This window comes from Hippoglossus stenolepis, chromosome 2 (genome assembly GCF_022539355.2).
Source record: "Hippoglossus stenolepis isolate QCI-W04-F060 chromosome 2, HSTE1.2, whole genome shotgun sequence".
In the NCBI taxonomy this organism is placed as follows: Eukaryota; Metazoa; Chordata; class Actinopteri; order Pleuronectiformes; family Pleuronectidae; genus Hippoglossus; species Hippoglossus stenolepis.
Genome location: NC_061484.1, coordinates 22,190,750 through 22,204,557, shown reverse-complemented (window position 1 = coordinate 22,204,557; position 13,808 = coordinate 22,190,750). Strand labels below are relative to the sequence as shown.

Genomic DNA, 13,808 nt, shown 5'->3' with positions numbered 1-13,808 from the left:
TTATCAGTTCGCCCACTTACAGCAGCTCTGTTCCACACAAGTCCCACATCAGGTCCAAACTCGATCTTATGATCTTCACGTGTGCCAACCTGCCAGGTGCATGTCACTACAGTGTGGCACTCTGTCTCCATCTCCTCCACATTTGTTCTCGGTCCCCTCGGTCAACTATCTGATGGATTGATGACTCATGTGCGGTGTCAGACTCATAAATCAACTGTTACTGTGGTAAAGTGGCACCCGACATCCATTACTGGCAGACCTTGCTGCAATCGAGGGGGCTTCCACTCAGAAGTCGGTGCACTTCACTTTGTAGACAGTCGTGGGATTTGTCAACGACTTGCTGAGTGACAAAAAGGAAAGGAGACAGGTTGCCAGTGGGGCATTAGCAGCATGCATGTGTTAGTAGAACTGTTGTACTTTGAGACTGGCTTGTTGCCCTACAGGTGGCTACGGGACATTTTCCCTGAAACTATTTTCTTCATTGGAATCCTTTTTGTTAAAGTATCTTTTTAAATGTACTCTGGATATCTTTTTGCTCTTTACAAAACTCAAAAACCTATTTTTTCAACCTATCCTCTTCTACTAATGCGGATAGTTCGTTTAGTTTTAATACTGTATCTGTGCCGCAGGTTTTTGTCCTCACTCCCCAAAAACAACAGATAATTAAAGTTTTATTTGTAATTCGTAGCATTGAAATATAAAAAAATGCTAAGAGCTGTCATAGCTACTTTCTGTTATATAAATCTGTTCTGTGATTTATCCAGAGGAGTGTGGACATTGTTTTTGGAAAAGCGTGGCTGGTTAAAATGACTGAACATTCACATTTCTGATATGAAAACTTATACAGAATAAGCAAAGCAGAAAAGATGTAAATTTATGTAAATATTTTATGAAAGATTAGTGTTCATTTTCTCAGTTCAAGTCCTATATTTGGTTGTATTTGTGTTCTTTTTTTTGTATTTATTTACGTATAGTAAAATTTATGGTTGAACTGTAAAATATTAAACCTTATTTACATTTCTTTGTCATGCAGGTTCTATGACATCTTAAAATTAAAAAAAACGTTACATTTATAGACTAAACAATTGATTAACTGATACAAATACCAGACTAAGTGATAATATTGTTCTAAGATAGTAAACAGTGTTATTGTCACATGAATAATGTGCTAAATATGATTGTTAAATACATTTTGGCCCTTGACTATAAGAACAGTACAAGATACCCTTGCATTCATATTAAAAACAAGACTCTATCGAGGTGACGGATAAAGGAAATGGGACGTGTGTATTCTGTGATTGTGAGAAGAGGTGATGGATAGTATACGATCACTTTAATGTTCATACTCGACATGATAGAATAAAAAGATATCTATGAGATGAGGTTAAAGGGACAATAGGTGAGCTGTGTGTGTCAGTGTTATCTTCACCGCATCCCTTTGTCTTTAAGGATGTTGCAGCCGCAGCGTTACTCCCCGTCTCATATCTTGTACTCAACACTCTCACCCACAGTGTTAATCCCACCTCAGTCATTTTAATGGGACAGATTTCATTCCCAGGACCAGATCATATTGTTTCCACACACAGCTCTTCTAATGGTCGAGTACGACTATCACGCTTTTATTTTTTTTTAGTCCTTGTTCCTATACATGACGGCGTCACTCACATTATTAATATGACATCAGCATTGTTATTTTCCTTATCTGTTCCTATTAGGCAGGGTTCAATACTAAAAATGTCATCACAACTATTAACAAGTGACAAATTATGACATTTATGGCTCACACAATTTATTTCCACACACAAAGGACATTACTCCTTTGTAATATCACAGACATTCTACCTCACTGCCCCCGAAACAAGCTGGAGATCTGTGCTGAAACATTTTATTTCAAAATACATGCTTTGAATGAAAATATATAAATTTGGATCAGCCAATATATTATTATCAGATACATTTTTTACTCTTTTATTTGTTTCTCCATCGACCCCCAAAAAATCCATATCAGTCTGGCGCCTGTAGCTATGATTGTTGGATATAAATAAATAATAAATATTATTATTTCTTATATCTAAACAAGGTTACCAAGTGCTATCTGTTAAAAGCTTTTTAAAAATCCGGCATTAAAAGGCTTTTCTGTAGATCTTCTGATGAGGTTTACATCACTCTGGATGTTTCACTGTATATATTCTCTGTAAGTAAAACTGAATTATAACTCAGGTCTGTGTCTGCCAGGCTGTGTCAGCTGCCATTAGTATTCCACAGCCTCCTTCAGGAACAAAAGACCCTTAAATCCACTGTTTGAATCTGTCTGAATGTCCGACTTCGTTTCCCTGACATGGCTCCTTGTTTGATATTTTCTGCTCTGGGTGACTTATCACAGTGTCTGGAGGCTGGAGCTGTAAACAGCCCAGTGAACTGACAGACAAACAGACACACAGATAGACTGACAGGGACCTGTGTTTCTCCCGTGACCTTTAATCCAGTTGGCCAGCAGTGGATCTGATGCATGATTAATCATCTGTTTAGTGTGTGCAGTGCAGTGCAGTGCACACACAAAGTAATGTGATGCACATCAGGCTGTTTTTGAAGCTCTTGGTTTTGTGTTGCTGGTGATTTGAAGAGGAATTCATTGCACTTTTTGAGTTTTTCATAGTTGTTTATTGCTCTGTTCTATTTTCCCGATGACGGACTGACACTGTACACCCTCTACCCCCTCCCTCCCTCCCTCCCTCCCTCCCACATTCCCTTACCTCCCTTTGTATCTGTCCTCCAGCTGGTCGGCGGCCAGTTTGACCTGGAGATGAACTTCATCATCCAGGAGCCGGACAGCATCCTGTGCATGGTGGAGCTGCTGGATAAGTGTGAGCCCACCTGTCAGGCTGAGGTCTGGAGCATCTTCACTGCCATCCTCAAGAAGAGCGTCCGCAACTTGCAGGCGTGCACCGATGTGGGGCTCATCCAGCAGGTGCTCCAGCGTATATCCACCACAGACAGCATGATCGCAGGTACTGACGACCGTAACCCGTGGACAAAGTGTTGTCTATCTTCTCAAAACTGAAAAAAAAGGCATCGCCTCCAGGATCCCAGACCACCAGTTCTAGAGTTTTAGATCAGAGCTGCTGGGCATCGCTGCCAAAAATCTCGGGATTTGCAAACTCTGACATGTGTGATCTTTGAAAAGTCGGGGCTAACTCAACTCTGAAATAACAGACTGCAATAGGAGAGCAGGTGTATGTCCACTAAGTTTCACAAATAGAAATCTCCCCTTTAAAACCTCAAGTTTCAACGTTTAAGAACTTTTTTTTCTAATGTACGTGCAGCAGTTTTCAGATCAGCATTTACAAGGTGCCAAACCTGGGAAGCAAATGGATGCCCTTGGAGTGACACATTTAAAGTTCAAATTTTAAAGTGTGGTGGTGATTTGAAGAAGGAAAACACAAAAAATACAAAATAATGTTTGCAGAGATCTGAATTTCTTTCAGCCTATCAAAATATTATGCAAGGCTTACTTTCAATCAGATCTCAAGTTTCAACCTATCAAAAAGCCTCCTTTTTTCATTTTTGCCATATTAACCAACTTGAACAAAAATGTCCCTCAAACTAAGCCTTCATTTGCATTTAGATTTTGCTAGTTTGTGTCGCAGTAGAAAAACAACATCCATCCTCCGATCCCCTGTGACACCAATCACTGCTGAACTCATTCCATCCTTATCACCTCCAGAAGAGAAGTTTCTCCGGGCCTTAGCTTTGACCTCTGTGGAGGGGCAGCAAGCAAAAACATGAATTCCAACTTCATGAATCATTGAGTATCATAAAACAACTAACACAATTCCCCCACCCCCACTCTTCTTTTAATACAGTTACCTCATGGTTTCATCCTCCATTGTTGGAGACGCTGTGCTGCGTTACACCGAGCTAGGGCACAATCATCCTGTACAGTCTCCCCCGAGTCTCGGTCTAGTCTGTCGGCCATCTGCAAATTAGTTCGAATTAATCCTACAGTGTTCGACTCACTGAACTTTAGCCAGTGAGAACAGCGCTGGCCTGGAGGGTTTGCGCAGTGGAGCAGGGATGATACAGCCCAGCAGTAACTAGGCAGCTGAAAGTAATGGTTATAGTTATATTCACCACACTTCTCTGCTATATTGCTCACAAGCATGTAACATTTTGTATTGATTGACATTTAGAGGTTTCAAATTTTATATATACGCTCTTTTAATTGTTTCATCATAATAAATGTCCTTCCTGTTGTCTCTTCCTCTCTCCACTATTTGGACAGTTGAATCAAGGGCACTGCATGCACTAGTCAAAGATCTGTCACATTATGCCTCATCATTAGTCAGAAGTAACTCATAAAAGAAGCTGCCCTGCAGAGTGTGTCCTCTGGTTTACTGCACAGGCTGCACAAACACAATCATTCTGCATGATCACAAAATGCAGAAACACAATGTTACACTGCAGAAAGAAACACCAAGTACATAAAACACTCTTCCTTGCAGTAGAGAAGATTCCCATAGGTAATGCAATATGTTGCAGTGTTAAAAATTGTGCAGCTTTTCCCTTTCAGACAAGAGTAAGAATACATTTTGTAAAGAATTAAAACCACCGGCTGCTCTTTAACACTTTTAAAAACTGGATTTTCACTGGAGGGAGACTTTAAATACTTTCTGGTAGCTGTGCAGTATTTAAGGTTATAAAATGCATCAAAAGACTTAGATAATAATTCTGAGGTTGTAGTGTTTTCCTTTTAGTAACACATGAATGCTAAAATCAGGTACTGACACATGGATGATCTTGTCTCTCCAGTTTTTGCGCAAACTGCAGTTGCGTCTATTCACTTTGAGAGATTATTGTATTCTCTCGATCTGTCTGTTAAACCCTGCATGTTTCTGTGTGTAATCCCCGCCCTCTGCTGTGTGTCCGTCTTGCAGACCTCCTCGTGGACATGTTGGGCGTCCTCGCCAGCTACAGCATCACGGTGAAAGAGCTGAAGCTTTTCTTCAGCAAGCTGCAGGGGCAGGAAGGCCAGTGGGTGAGTCAGAGTCATGCCACGGCGATCTGTCTTGGTCGTCTGGGACTTGCATGAGGAATGTGCGAGCGACACTTCGGCTGCTGCCATCCCACACGACACGATAAATCACGTGAAGCCAGACTTCTACTCTGAAGCAGCACCACATTATTGACATTAGGTGGGATCGTGAGATTACACGTTATTCAGCGCGTATTTACTCCAACAGTCACACAGCGTGAGCCAAAATAAAGATATTTGCACAATGTGGAACAAGACAATACGCTGCCTGGGCTGAGTGCAGCTGTAACAGAATAACCTCACTGAACTCGGGACGTATGATGCGTTTGCAGAAGCTTTATCCAGGCAGAGCAGTGGCACAGGAGGGGGAGAGATGAAGTGAGGATGAGAGGGAGAGTTGCCCATTGATCACTGACACTAATCAAGTTGTCAAGGAAATAGGGCAGTTTGATTTGATGCTTCTAAATTTCACCTCCCTCTCCCACTTTTTTTTTTTAAATTTTTTTTTTTAAGCAAATCTTGCCACTGCTCTGCTTTTTCGTTTTATGTAAACAAAAATGTCGGGGTGGATGGGTTTAGACCAAAGGTGTTATAAACACCATTTTCTACTATAATAAATATAATGACCTCATTGAAAATTGTTTGAATATAAACAAAAATAGGATTTTTTTTTTATCACTCACATCGATTCAACTCCAGTGATCAAATGTCTGTGTGTTAGAGCAGCATATTTTAAATGCAGGATACTATGCTTGTATAATGAGATCAATGAGACTGAGTCAAATCTCCGGCTCCGTGAATCTCTTTGGATGTCAAAGTCTGAGTCTAAGAGATAAATTTAGAACGATCTGAAACAGAGCCTTACTCGCGTCTAATCATTTGTGGCTTCAAGTGTGTAACTGGGTTTTAATATGTTGGTGTGTGGCTGTTTTGACATTAATATCACATTATCAGTTGCCTAAAATGTTGTCTGTGTGTGTGTTGTTTTTTTGTTTTACCTCAGCCTCGTCACGCAGTGAAGCTTCTGTCAGTGCTGAAGTACATGGCTCACAGAAACGGTCCCGACTCCTTCTTCAGCTTTCCAGGAAAGAATGCAGCTGTGAGTACAAAAACCACCATGTACACCCTCCATAGTGTTTTAAATGTTCCATTAAATCTCCTTAACTTCTTTTATAATACACGGTTTCCTCCACTGAGCCAGACACTCACTGACCCACACAAGTTTTGTCTCGTATTTTCACTCATAGTCTGACAGTGCAGCTCCTCAAAGGCTGTTGTACTCTTTCTGAAATGTTAAGTGTGTAGAAATGGAGATGTGTGTAATACTCTTTATATACAGGCTATGGTCTCATACCATGCTCTTCCTGATAAAACTCTATGCACTCTTTAAGCATGAAGTGTGTCTGACTAAATTACTCATGTTGAGGCAACTTTGGACTTTTCAAATCGTGCTGTGAAGGTTTCGGCTGCACCTTTCCTGCTCATTAGTTCATTCAAAACCCTCTTGTTCCTTGTCATCAGTGCCATGGGAACTGGCTCTCATGGCTCTCCTCTACTTTTCATCTAGCAGATGCAAAATGTGCAAATTCAAATAACACACAACCTTACGTAAGGTCTGTTTAGGAGGATGACACATAACAAATGCTATTGGATGAAAGAGTAAAATACATATTTCAGAGTCAGAGATTATCTTAGTAGTTTTCTTTTCCATGTTTGCTTCATATTTGTTTGTCTAAACTATTTGTGTACATAACTTTAACATGTATATCTCATGCTGTTTTCTTCTGTCACACAGGCCATAGCTCTGCCTCCCATCGCAAAATGGCCGTACCAGAATGGGTTCACATTCCACACGTGGCTCCGCATGGATCCTCTCAACAACATCAACGTAGACAAAGACAAGCCTTACCTCTACTGGTGGGTAACACAGGAGCAGTGTAATTTACCAGTGAACCTCAGCGTATATTTTAACATTTAACTCGTAAAGTTCCAGTTTAATCATTACAAAGGGGAGGGGAGGTGGTGTTTAACATTAAGTGTTAACTTCCCCATCACAATGTATCTGACTTGTATCTGAAGCCCGAAGACGTGCAGCATTAATCCTCACAGATGAAAAATGGTTGTGCTTTGCCCTCCATCTTTCACATCTCCCCCATCCTTTGCTTTCCTCTCTGGAGGAGCCAGTAAATCAAGCCTTCTGATCAACTTATCTTCAACCAAAAATTAATTTCTGTCAAAAATCTAATTTACACAACGGGGATCTGTTTGGGCGTCTGTGGAAACGATAGCCGAGCCGGGCAGCCGACGAGCTGCTTGAGAGAATCCGTAATAAAAGCTTGTCTTCAGCCCCGTGCCCTTTTTAAAAAGAGATTAATTCACTAAATCACTTGCAGGGGCCCCGTCTCGCCACGACACAGAGAGCGATGGCAAGAGTCTGTGAAGTTGAGAAATTATTGTTTGCCATGTTTATCCTTTTGAGATGCTTTTTAAAGTGTTTATATGATATATTGGGACACCATAATCCATGCTGGCCTTGAATGCTAAAGCCGTGTGTTTGTACCTTCCCTTCATTTCTTTTCAGTTTCCGCACCAGTAAAGGACTGGGTTACTCTGCGCACTTTGTGGGCGGCTGTTTGATAGTGACCTCATTAAAAACCAAGGGGAAAGGATTCCAGCACTGTGTAAAATACGACTTCAAACCACAGAAGGTACGAAAAGGAACAAAAACAAGGCAGAGTGCAAGCATAGAGTCATTGTCACCAGAAGACAAAGCCTGGAAATGTCTCTGTAAATATACCACTGAAATCCGTATGCACACACATAATCAGTCATATGTATACACACACACACATACAGAGACACAGACACCCACGTGCACCACACAATAAATCCAGACCTTGCTCTAAGAAAGAACGGTCACATCTCACCTGACTCTGGGGAAAAGTAAAAGTAGACGAAGGAGGAATGAGGGCGATGGGAGATACTACTAATACTTTTAGTCCCTTCCAGGCACACATACACACACTCACACCACAGACTCACACACACACACACTGAAGATCATTACAGGCAGAGAGAGCCTTTGCCTGTGGAAAATTTAAAAACTGTCTCCTGCCTCCCCTGGGCACGAAGGCACCAACTTACCTCAACAAACCTCACGAGGACACAGAGCTCGTTTTAGTTGATTTTTTTTTTCACTCCATTTTTAATGCATTCTCTTCCATGTCCACGGGTAACCACAGTAACCAATTTCATGGTGGTAACAGTAGTCACCTATTTCACTGTTGAGGAGAAAAGTAGAATCCAGTATAGGCAGGACTGCAACTGATTTGTGAAACTGGCTGGATTCAGGGTAATTGAGTAGCTTGTGATGAAATCCTGAATTATTGTTGTGTATGTGTGTGTGGTTGTAGCAGTTTCCTGTGTGAGAAGATGCTTCTTGTTGTTTGCAGTGGTACATGGTGACTCTTGTTTACATCTACAACCGCTGGAAAAACAGTGAACTCAGCTGCTACGTGAACGGAGAACTGGCTTCCTTTGGAGACATCGCCTGGTTCGTCAACACCAGTGACGTGAGTATCAACACATGTTTCTTATTGTACTGTTTGATTTCTATCATGGCTCAGGTGCAGTGTTTCATCTGCTTGCTTTTTATTATCAGATGTATTATTTTAATCATGTTCATGTGTGTTAATCCAGTGTTTGTTGTACAGTTAGTTTTGAAGCTATGCACAGTGCAAGTGAATTATCCATAGATATTTGTAATTATATGAGAGGTCATTTTATTTCAGGCTGCCTTGTAAAATCTGAGTAGGGACAACAGCTGGAAATTAGCCGATACCGCTAACTCTCATTTACAGTATTATTTACTGTAATAAGCATTTTGCCTATCAAACAAATAAATAGAAGAACATTTCGAGAGCGATCACCTCTCTCAAGTGGACTTTTCACTCATAGACACGTCTGTTTTTGCGCTGTTCTGTCCCACGACTCCGTATACAGCCTGCACGTCTCCCACATCACCATATGAGCCCTCTCACAGTCCCCAGGATTGTTTTCTGTCATGCTGAGATATGAGGTCCTTAAATCAAATTTTGCTCTGGACTGAAAATGCCTCCACAGTGGTAGCGTAATCCTCTAGATGTGTCAGTATGTCAGAAATCTAATTAGCTCCCTGATTGAGACGTGGCCTCATCGTTCTCAACACTTCTGCTTATGCCTCCCTCCCCGTAATGCGGAGAAGATGGACCGTTATCATGTTAGCTACACTGCGCTCGTAGTTTGAGGCTGTGTTGCCATTTATAGCTGGTGTTATCATGAATGTGCCTCTTCCCTCTGTTCTTTCCTGCTATTTTTGGGCTTGTTTGTCCTTATTTTCTGTCTTTCTTCTGTCCCTTCCCTCCCTCCTTCGACATCTCCCCCACTGCAGACATTTGACAAGTGTTTCCTGGGATCGTCGGAGACGGCAGATGCCAACCGTGTGTTCTGTGGACAGATGGGGGCAGTTTACCTGTTTGGAGAGGCTCTCAGTGCTGCTCAGATCCTGGCCATTTATCAGCTGGGGCCCGGCTACCAGGTTGGAAAGCACAACACCTGATATGTATCATCTAACAAAAAATTCCACACAATCAAATGAAGTATGAATTATAATTTTTTGCAGTTGAAATCTGGAATGGCTTTGATACTCTTGCCTGTATCTTTTTTTAATATGTTGTAACATTGTTACAGAGACATTAACTGACACATTTTCTGTTGTGGCAGAGAAGTGGCAAAGAAACAATTTCCGCTAAATCTTCCTTTCTCCCCTTTCATATCCTTCTGCCCAGGGCACATTCAAATACAAGGCCGAGAGCGACCTGCTGTTTGCGGAGCATCATAAGACCTTACTGTACGACGGCAAGCTGTCCTCTAGTATTGCCTTCACGTACAACCCTCGCGCCACAGATGCTCAGCTCTGCCTCGAGTCCTCCCCCAAGGACAATGCCTCCATTTTCGTCCATTCACCCCACGCACTCATGCTGCAGGTAAGACGCCTTTTATCTTTTGTCATTGATTTTAATTAATGTTGTATTGTTTAATTGGTTGTCTTTTGATTTTCAGGTGAATTAAGAGGTTGTATAAATAAAGTTACTATTGAACACAACACTTTGCTGATATAGCACGTAGCCATCCCCCTTGGATTAGTGTTGATATTGCTAAGCCACAATGCTGCACCGACATTAAAGCAATCGATGCAGATTCATTCAGCACCTGGATGCCCGCTCCTCCCCCCCCGCTGGGCCATATGTGCCACTCTTTACTCTTTCTTTCTCTCTCTATGATAATGAAAGTGGCCCAGTTGGCATCTTTTCATTTTAATAGCCTAACGAGGGCAGAGGTGCAAATGTGTCGAGGCTGCCGAACTCCTGCAGCTGTTGAGAAACGCCGTCCCCAGTGCTCTAATTGTGGAATTAGCTTTCTCTCCTATCAGGATTTTTCTTACGTACACGTGAAGAGGTGAAGCTTGCGATGCGCTGCTGAGACAGACATTAACTCATGCCACACCAACACACATTATTTCTTCACTCACTCTGAGTTTTCTTTTCTCAAGCTTTAATTGAGTTTTCTCTCATGCCCTCTCATCAAAGAGAATGCTTTGTTTCCTTTGTGATGGAGGCTCTTGCTGCCGCACACACACACACACACACACACACACACAAACATACACACAGTGTGAAATATGAACGACTGTGACCTATATTTTCAACTTTGCTATACACGCTTCGAAAATTCCAATCCTATAGAACTGGAGGACTTTGGACAAGCCACCGTGTCTGTCACAACACAAAACCACTGACACAAGTAAATGCACCAGACACAGAATAACTAAGGTCATTTATTCCTCATCTTCAGTATTATATATACTGATGGTCAGTGGCCGGAGGCTTAATGTTTTTGGGTTGTACATTCGTCCCATTCTTGGGTGAATTGATTAGAATTGAATACTTTTCACCCCCTCAAATATGTGCATTTCAAAACTGAATTCATTATGGAAGCAATGTTGCCAATGGAAAAACCATGGTTACAGTTTCGACTGCATTATAATGGTCATATGTTTGTAGTTTGTAGTACAAGTCCTTCACATTTCCCCCCCATCTGACTATGTGACTACTTTAAAGTGATATCAGCACATAGAGTTGATTCAATGCACATCACTCAGTGACTCATGTACAGATACAGGTCATGTACAAGTTAAATGTGACTACGTGTGTGTTTGGGTTTTGTAGGACGTGAAGGCTGTGGTGACTCACTCAGTCCAGAGTGGCATCCACTCAATCGGAGGCGTGCAGGTCCTCTTCCCTCTGTTTGCACAGCTGGATAATCGCCAGCCCTCCAGCCATGAGCTGGACACCTCTGTCGGGTAAACACACACACACGCGCACACTTACTTGCACACGTATGTTAACAAATGTTTAGTTCTGCATTTTGTTTTGTGCATTTCTATATTTTTGCTTAGAGATAACTAGAGACAACTCATTTAGATTTTTGGGATTATTATTTATCTTGAAAGAAATTGAAGTGTTGATTTATACCATACTATACTATACTATATATACTAAATAACTGAAAATGAAAGCATTTACAGGTGCTGGAGACACTATTTACTTTATTTTGAGATGATCACACACAGATCATTAAAGGTAATCAGGCAAATCATTTGATATTTTACTGATCTAAAGTAAGCTGTGTTACGTTGAGCTGAAACTAAGGGTCACAATATCGGTACACTGTGATTCTCAAACAATCCACACAACTTACCATTTAAAACATTTTCTGTGTCCCAACCTTCCGGCCCGTCACCGCAGGGTTTACAGACTGTGTCACAGCAATTTGTTTTTGCCACATTTAAAGGCCCCACTGTCAAAACAGAGGCCTGCAGTTAGCGCTACAAAGTGGTTGGAAATTTCGTTTTACATTTTAAACTTTTGACTTAACGCCGGGCGTGAAAGCTGTGAGGCCCTCGTACTTCCAAAGTGCTGTGTTGTTGTGTCTGCTGCCCTCAAGGTGATGCTAACTAGAATCTGTTCTCCCAGCACAATGGGGACACGACACCCTCATTCAGTCACATTTCATGTAGGATATGCCCTTCACAGTCAGGGCTTTGTCAGCAGCATACATAGATTATTGTCACTGTCTAACTCTCAGTCTCCACCTCTCTTTGTCTGTCTGTCTGTCTGTGTCACAGCTGCACTTTGCTGTCCTTTGTGATGGAGCTCTTGAAGAACTCGGTGGCTATGCAAGAGCAGGTCCTGGCCTGCAAAGGCTTCCTCGTGATTGGCTACACTTTGGAGAAGGTGAGACAAACACCATTAGGCTCAGCTGACGAAGAGATACACAGGAGAGCCATCACTCTGGACCAGTAGCTGCACACATAATGAACCCAGCAGCAGTAATAAGGCTGATCTTGATTCTCAAAGCGACACACACACACACACACACACACACACACACACACACACACACACACACACACACACACACACACACACACACAACACTTAATATGACACAGACTTTGTTTTTCCCTCAGCTGTATTCAGAGGTCACAGCTGGATTTTGTGCTTGTTAGGCAGAAGAGGAGCTCCTCCTCATCTTTCTCTGCATGTGTCCTTTCCCTCCCCTCTCTGTGTTGAACCTCGTTCCCTGTTTGTTCTTTTTCTGTCTTGACTCCTTTCACTGACACATCAATGTCTTTTTTTCCACCACATATATTGTGACAATTTGTGCCTCACCGCCTCTCTGTCTCTGTCTGTGCTCCAGTCCTCCAAGGTGCATGTGACGCGGCCCGTCCTGGACATCGTGCTGGCCTTTTCCAGATACCTTAGCAACTTGCAGAACGGCATCTTGCTGCTGAAGCAGCTGTGTGACCACATTCTGTTCAACCCTGTCATCTGGATCCATGCCCCTGCCAAGGTAATGGGAATAAACACAGAGCAGAGCAGGATATCAATCTACTCTTGATTACATTTTTAACTAGAAGGGAACTTGGAATGTGCATCTCTCTGCTAAGGCTGATTGGCCACTTTCTCACCATATTGCATATACATGTCATAGATATTCACAGTCTACACAAACCTGATTCGATCTTTAATACCTCTAAATTATTCCTGGAGAATAAAAAAATGGCTTAACCCATTAAACGAATCTGCTCCAATAGTTAATGGGCTCTTTCTTGGCCCAGAGACCACACTTCCATCAAGTTTCAAGAAAATTGGCTCTGTTGTTTTTGCATTATCCATGATCCATTATCAGGATCATTTGGTGAATAGAAATATGCTGACACATAGTCATAATCACCTTCCCCTGAATGTTCCTGTCCTTCTTTTTATTTACAATATTTCACAGTTCAGTTCAGAGTTCAAGGTTATCCCTTCCCTTCATCTGTGACTCAGACACTTTTAAAATGAGAATGACTTGTCTCCGAACCTGACGGGCAAAGAAGCCTCCAATTTCAGTGGATCAGAAAGCTAGGACGCTCTAAAACTGGATTATTCCCCCTTAAACGATGCAGTGTGTGTCACTGTGTGTGTTTTCACGTGCGCTGCTTCTCTTCCAGGTGCAACTGACCCTCTACACTTACCTGGCGACGGAGTTCATCAGCACAGTGACCATCTACAACGCCATTCGCAGGGTGGGCACGGTGCTGCAGGTCATGCATACACTGAAATACTACTACTGGGTCGTCAACCCACAGGACCGCAGCGGGGTCATCCCCAAAGGCCTCGGTGAGACACAC

At 42.1% G+C, this 13,808-nt stretch overlaps 1 protein-coding gene across 8 annotated transcripts in view; it reads left to right on the top strand.

Annotated features, from left to right (window-relative positions):
• The window catches only part of lrba (LPS responsive beige-like anchor protein), a 179,560-nt gene that overhangs the window by 18,135 nt on the left and 147,617 nt on the right, over positions 1-13,808 (top strand). For all 8 annotated transcript variants that reach the window (XM_035165809.2, XM_035165866.2, XM_035165857.2 and 5 more), the window contains exons 2-13: positions 2,777-3,008; positions 4,935-5,035; positions 6,036-6,131; positions 6,828-6,949; positions 7,614-7,740; positions 8,485-8,604; positions 9,462-9,608; positions 9,859-10,056; positions 11,299-11,432; positions 12,258-12,366; positions 12,833-12,985; positions 13,629-13,797. In XM_035165809.2, coding sequence (XP_035021700.2) covers positions 2,777-3,008; positions 4,935-5,035; positions 6,036-6,131; positions 6,828-6,949; positions 7,614-7,740; positions 8,485-8,604; positions 9,462-9,608; positions 9,859-10,056; positions 11,299-11,432; positions 12,258-12,366; positions 12,833-12,985; positions 13,629-13,797 — 1,708 coding nt within the window. The remainder of the gene's footprint in view (positions 1-2,776; positions 3,009-4,934; positions 5,036-6,035; positions 6,132-6,827; positions 6,950-7,613; positions 7,741-8,484; positions 8,605-9,461; positions 9,609-9,858; positions 10,057-11,298; positions 11,433-12,257; positions 12,367-12,832; positions 12,986-13,628; positions 13,798-13,808) is intronic.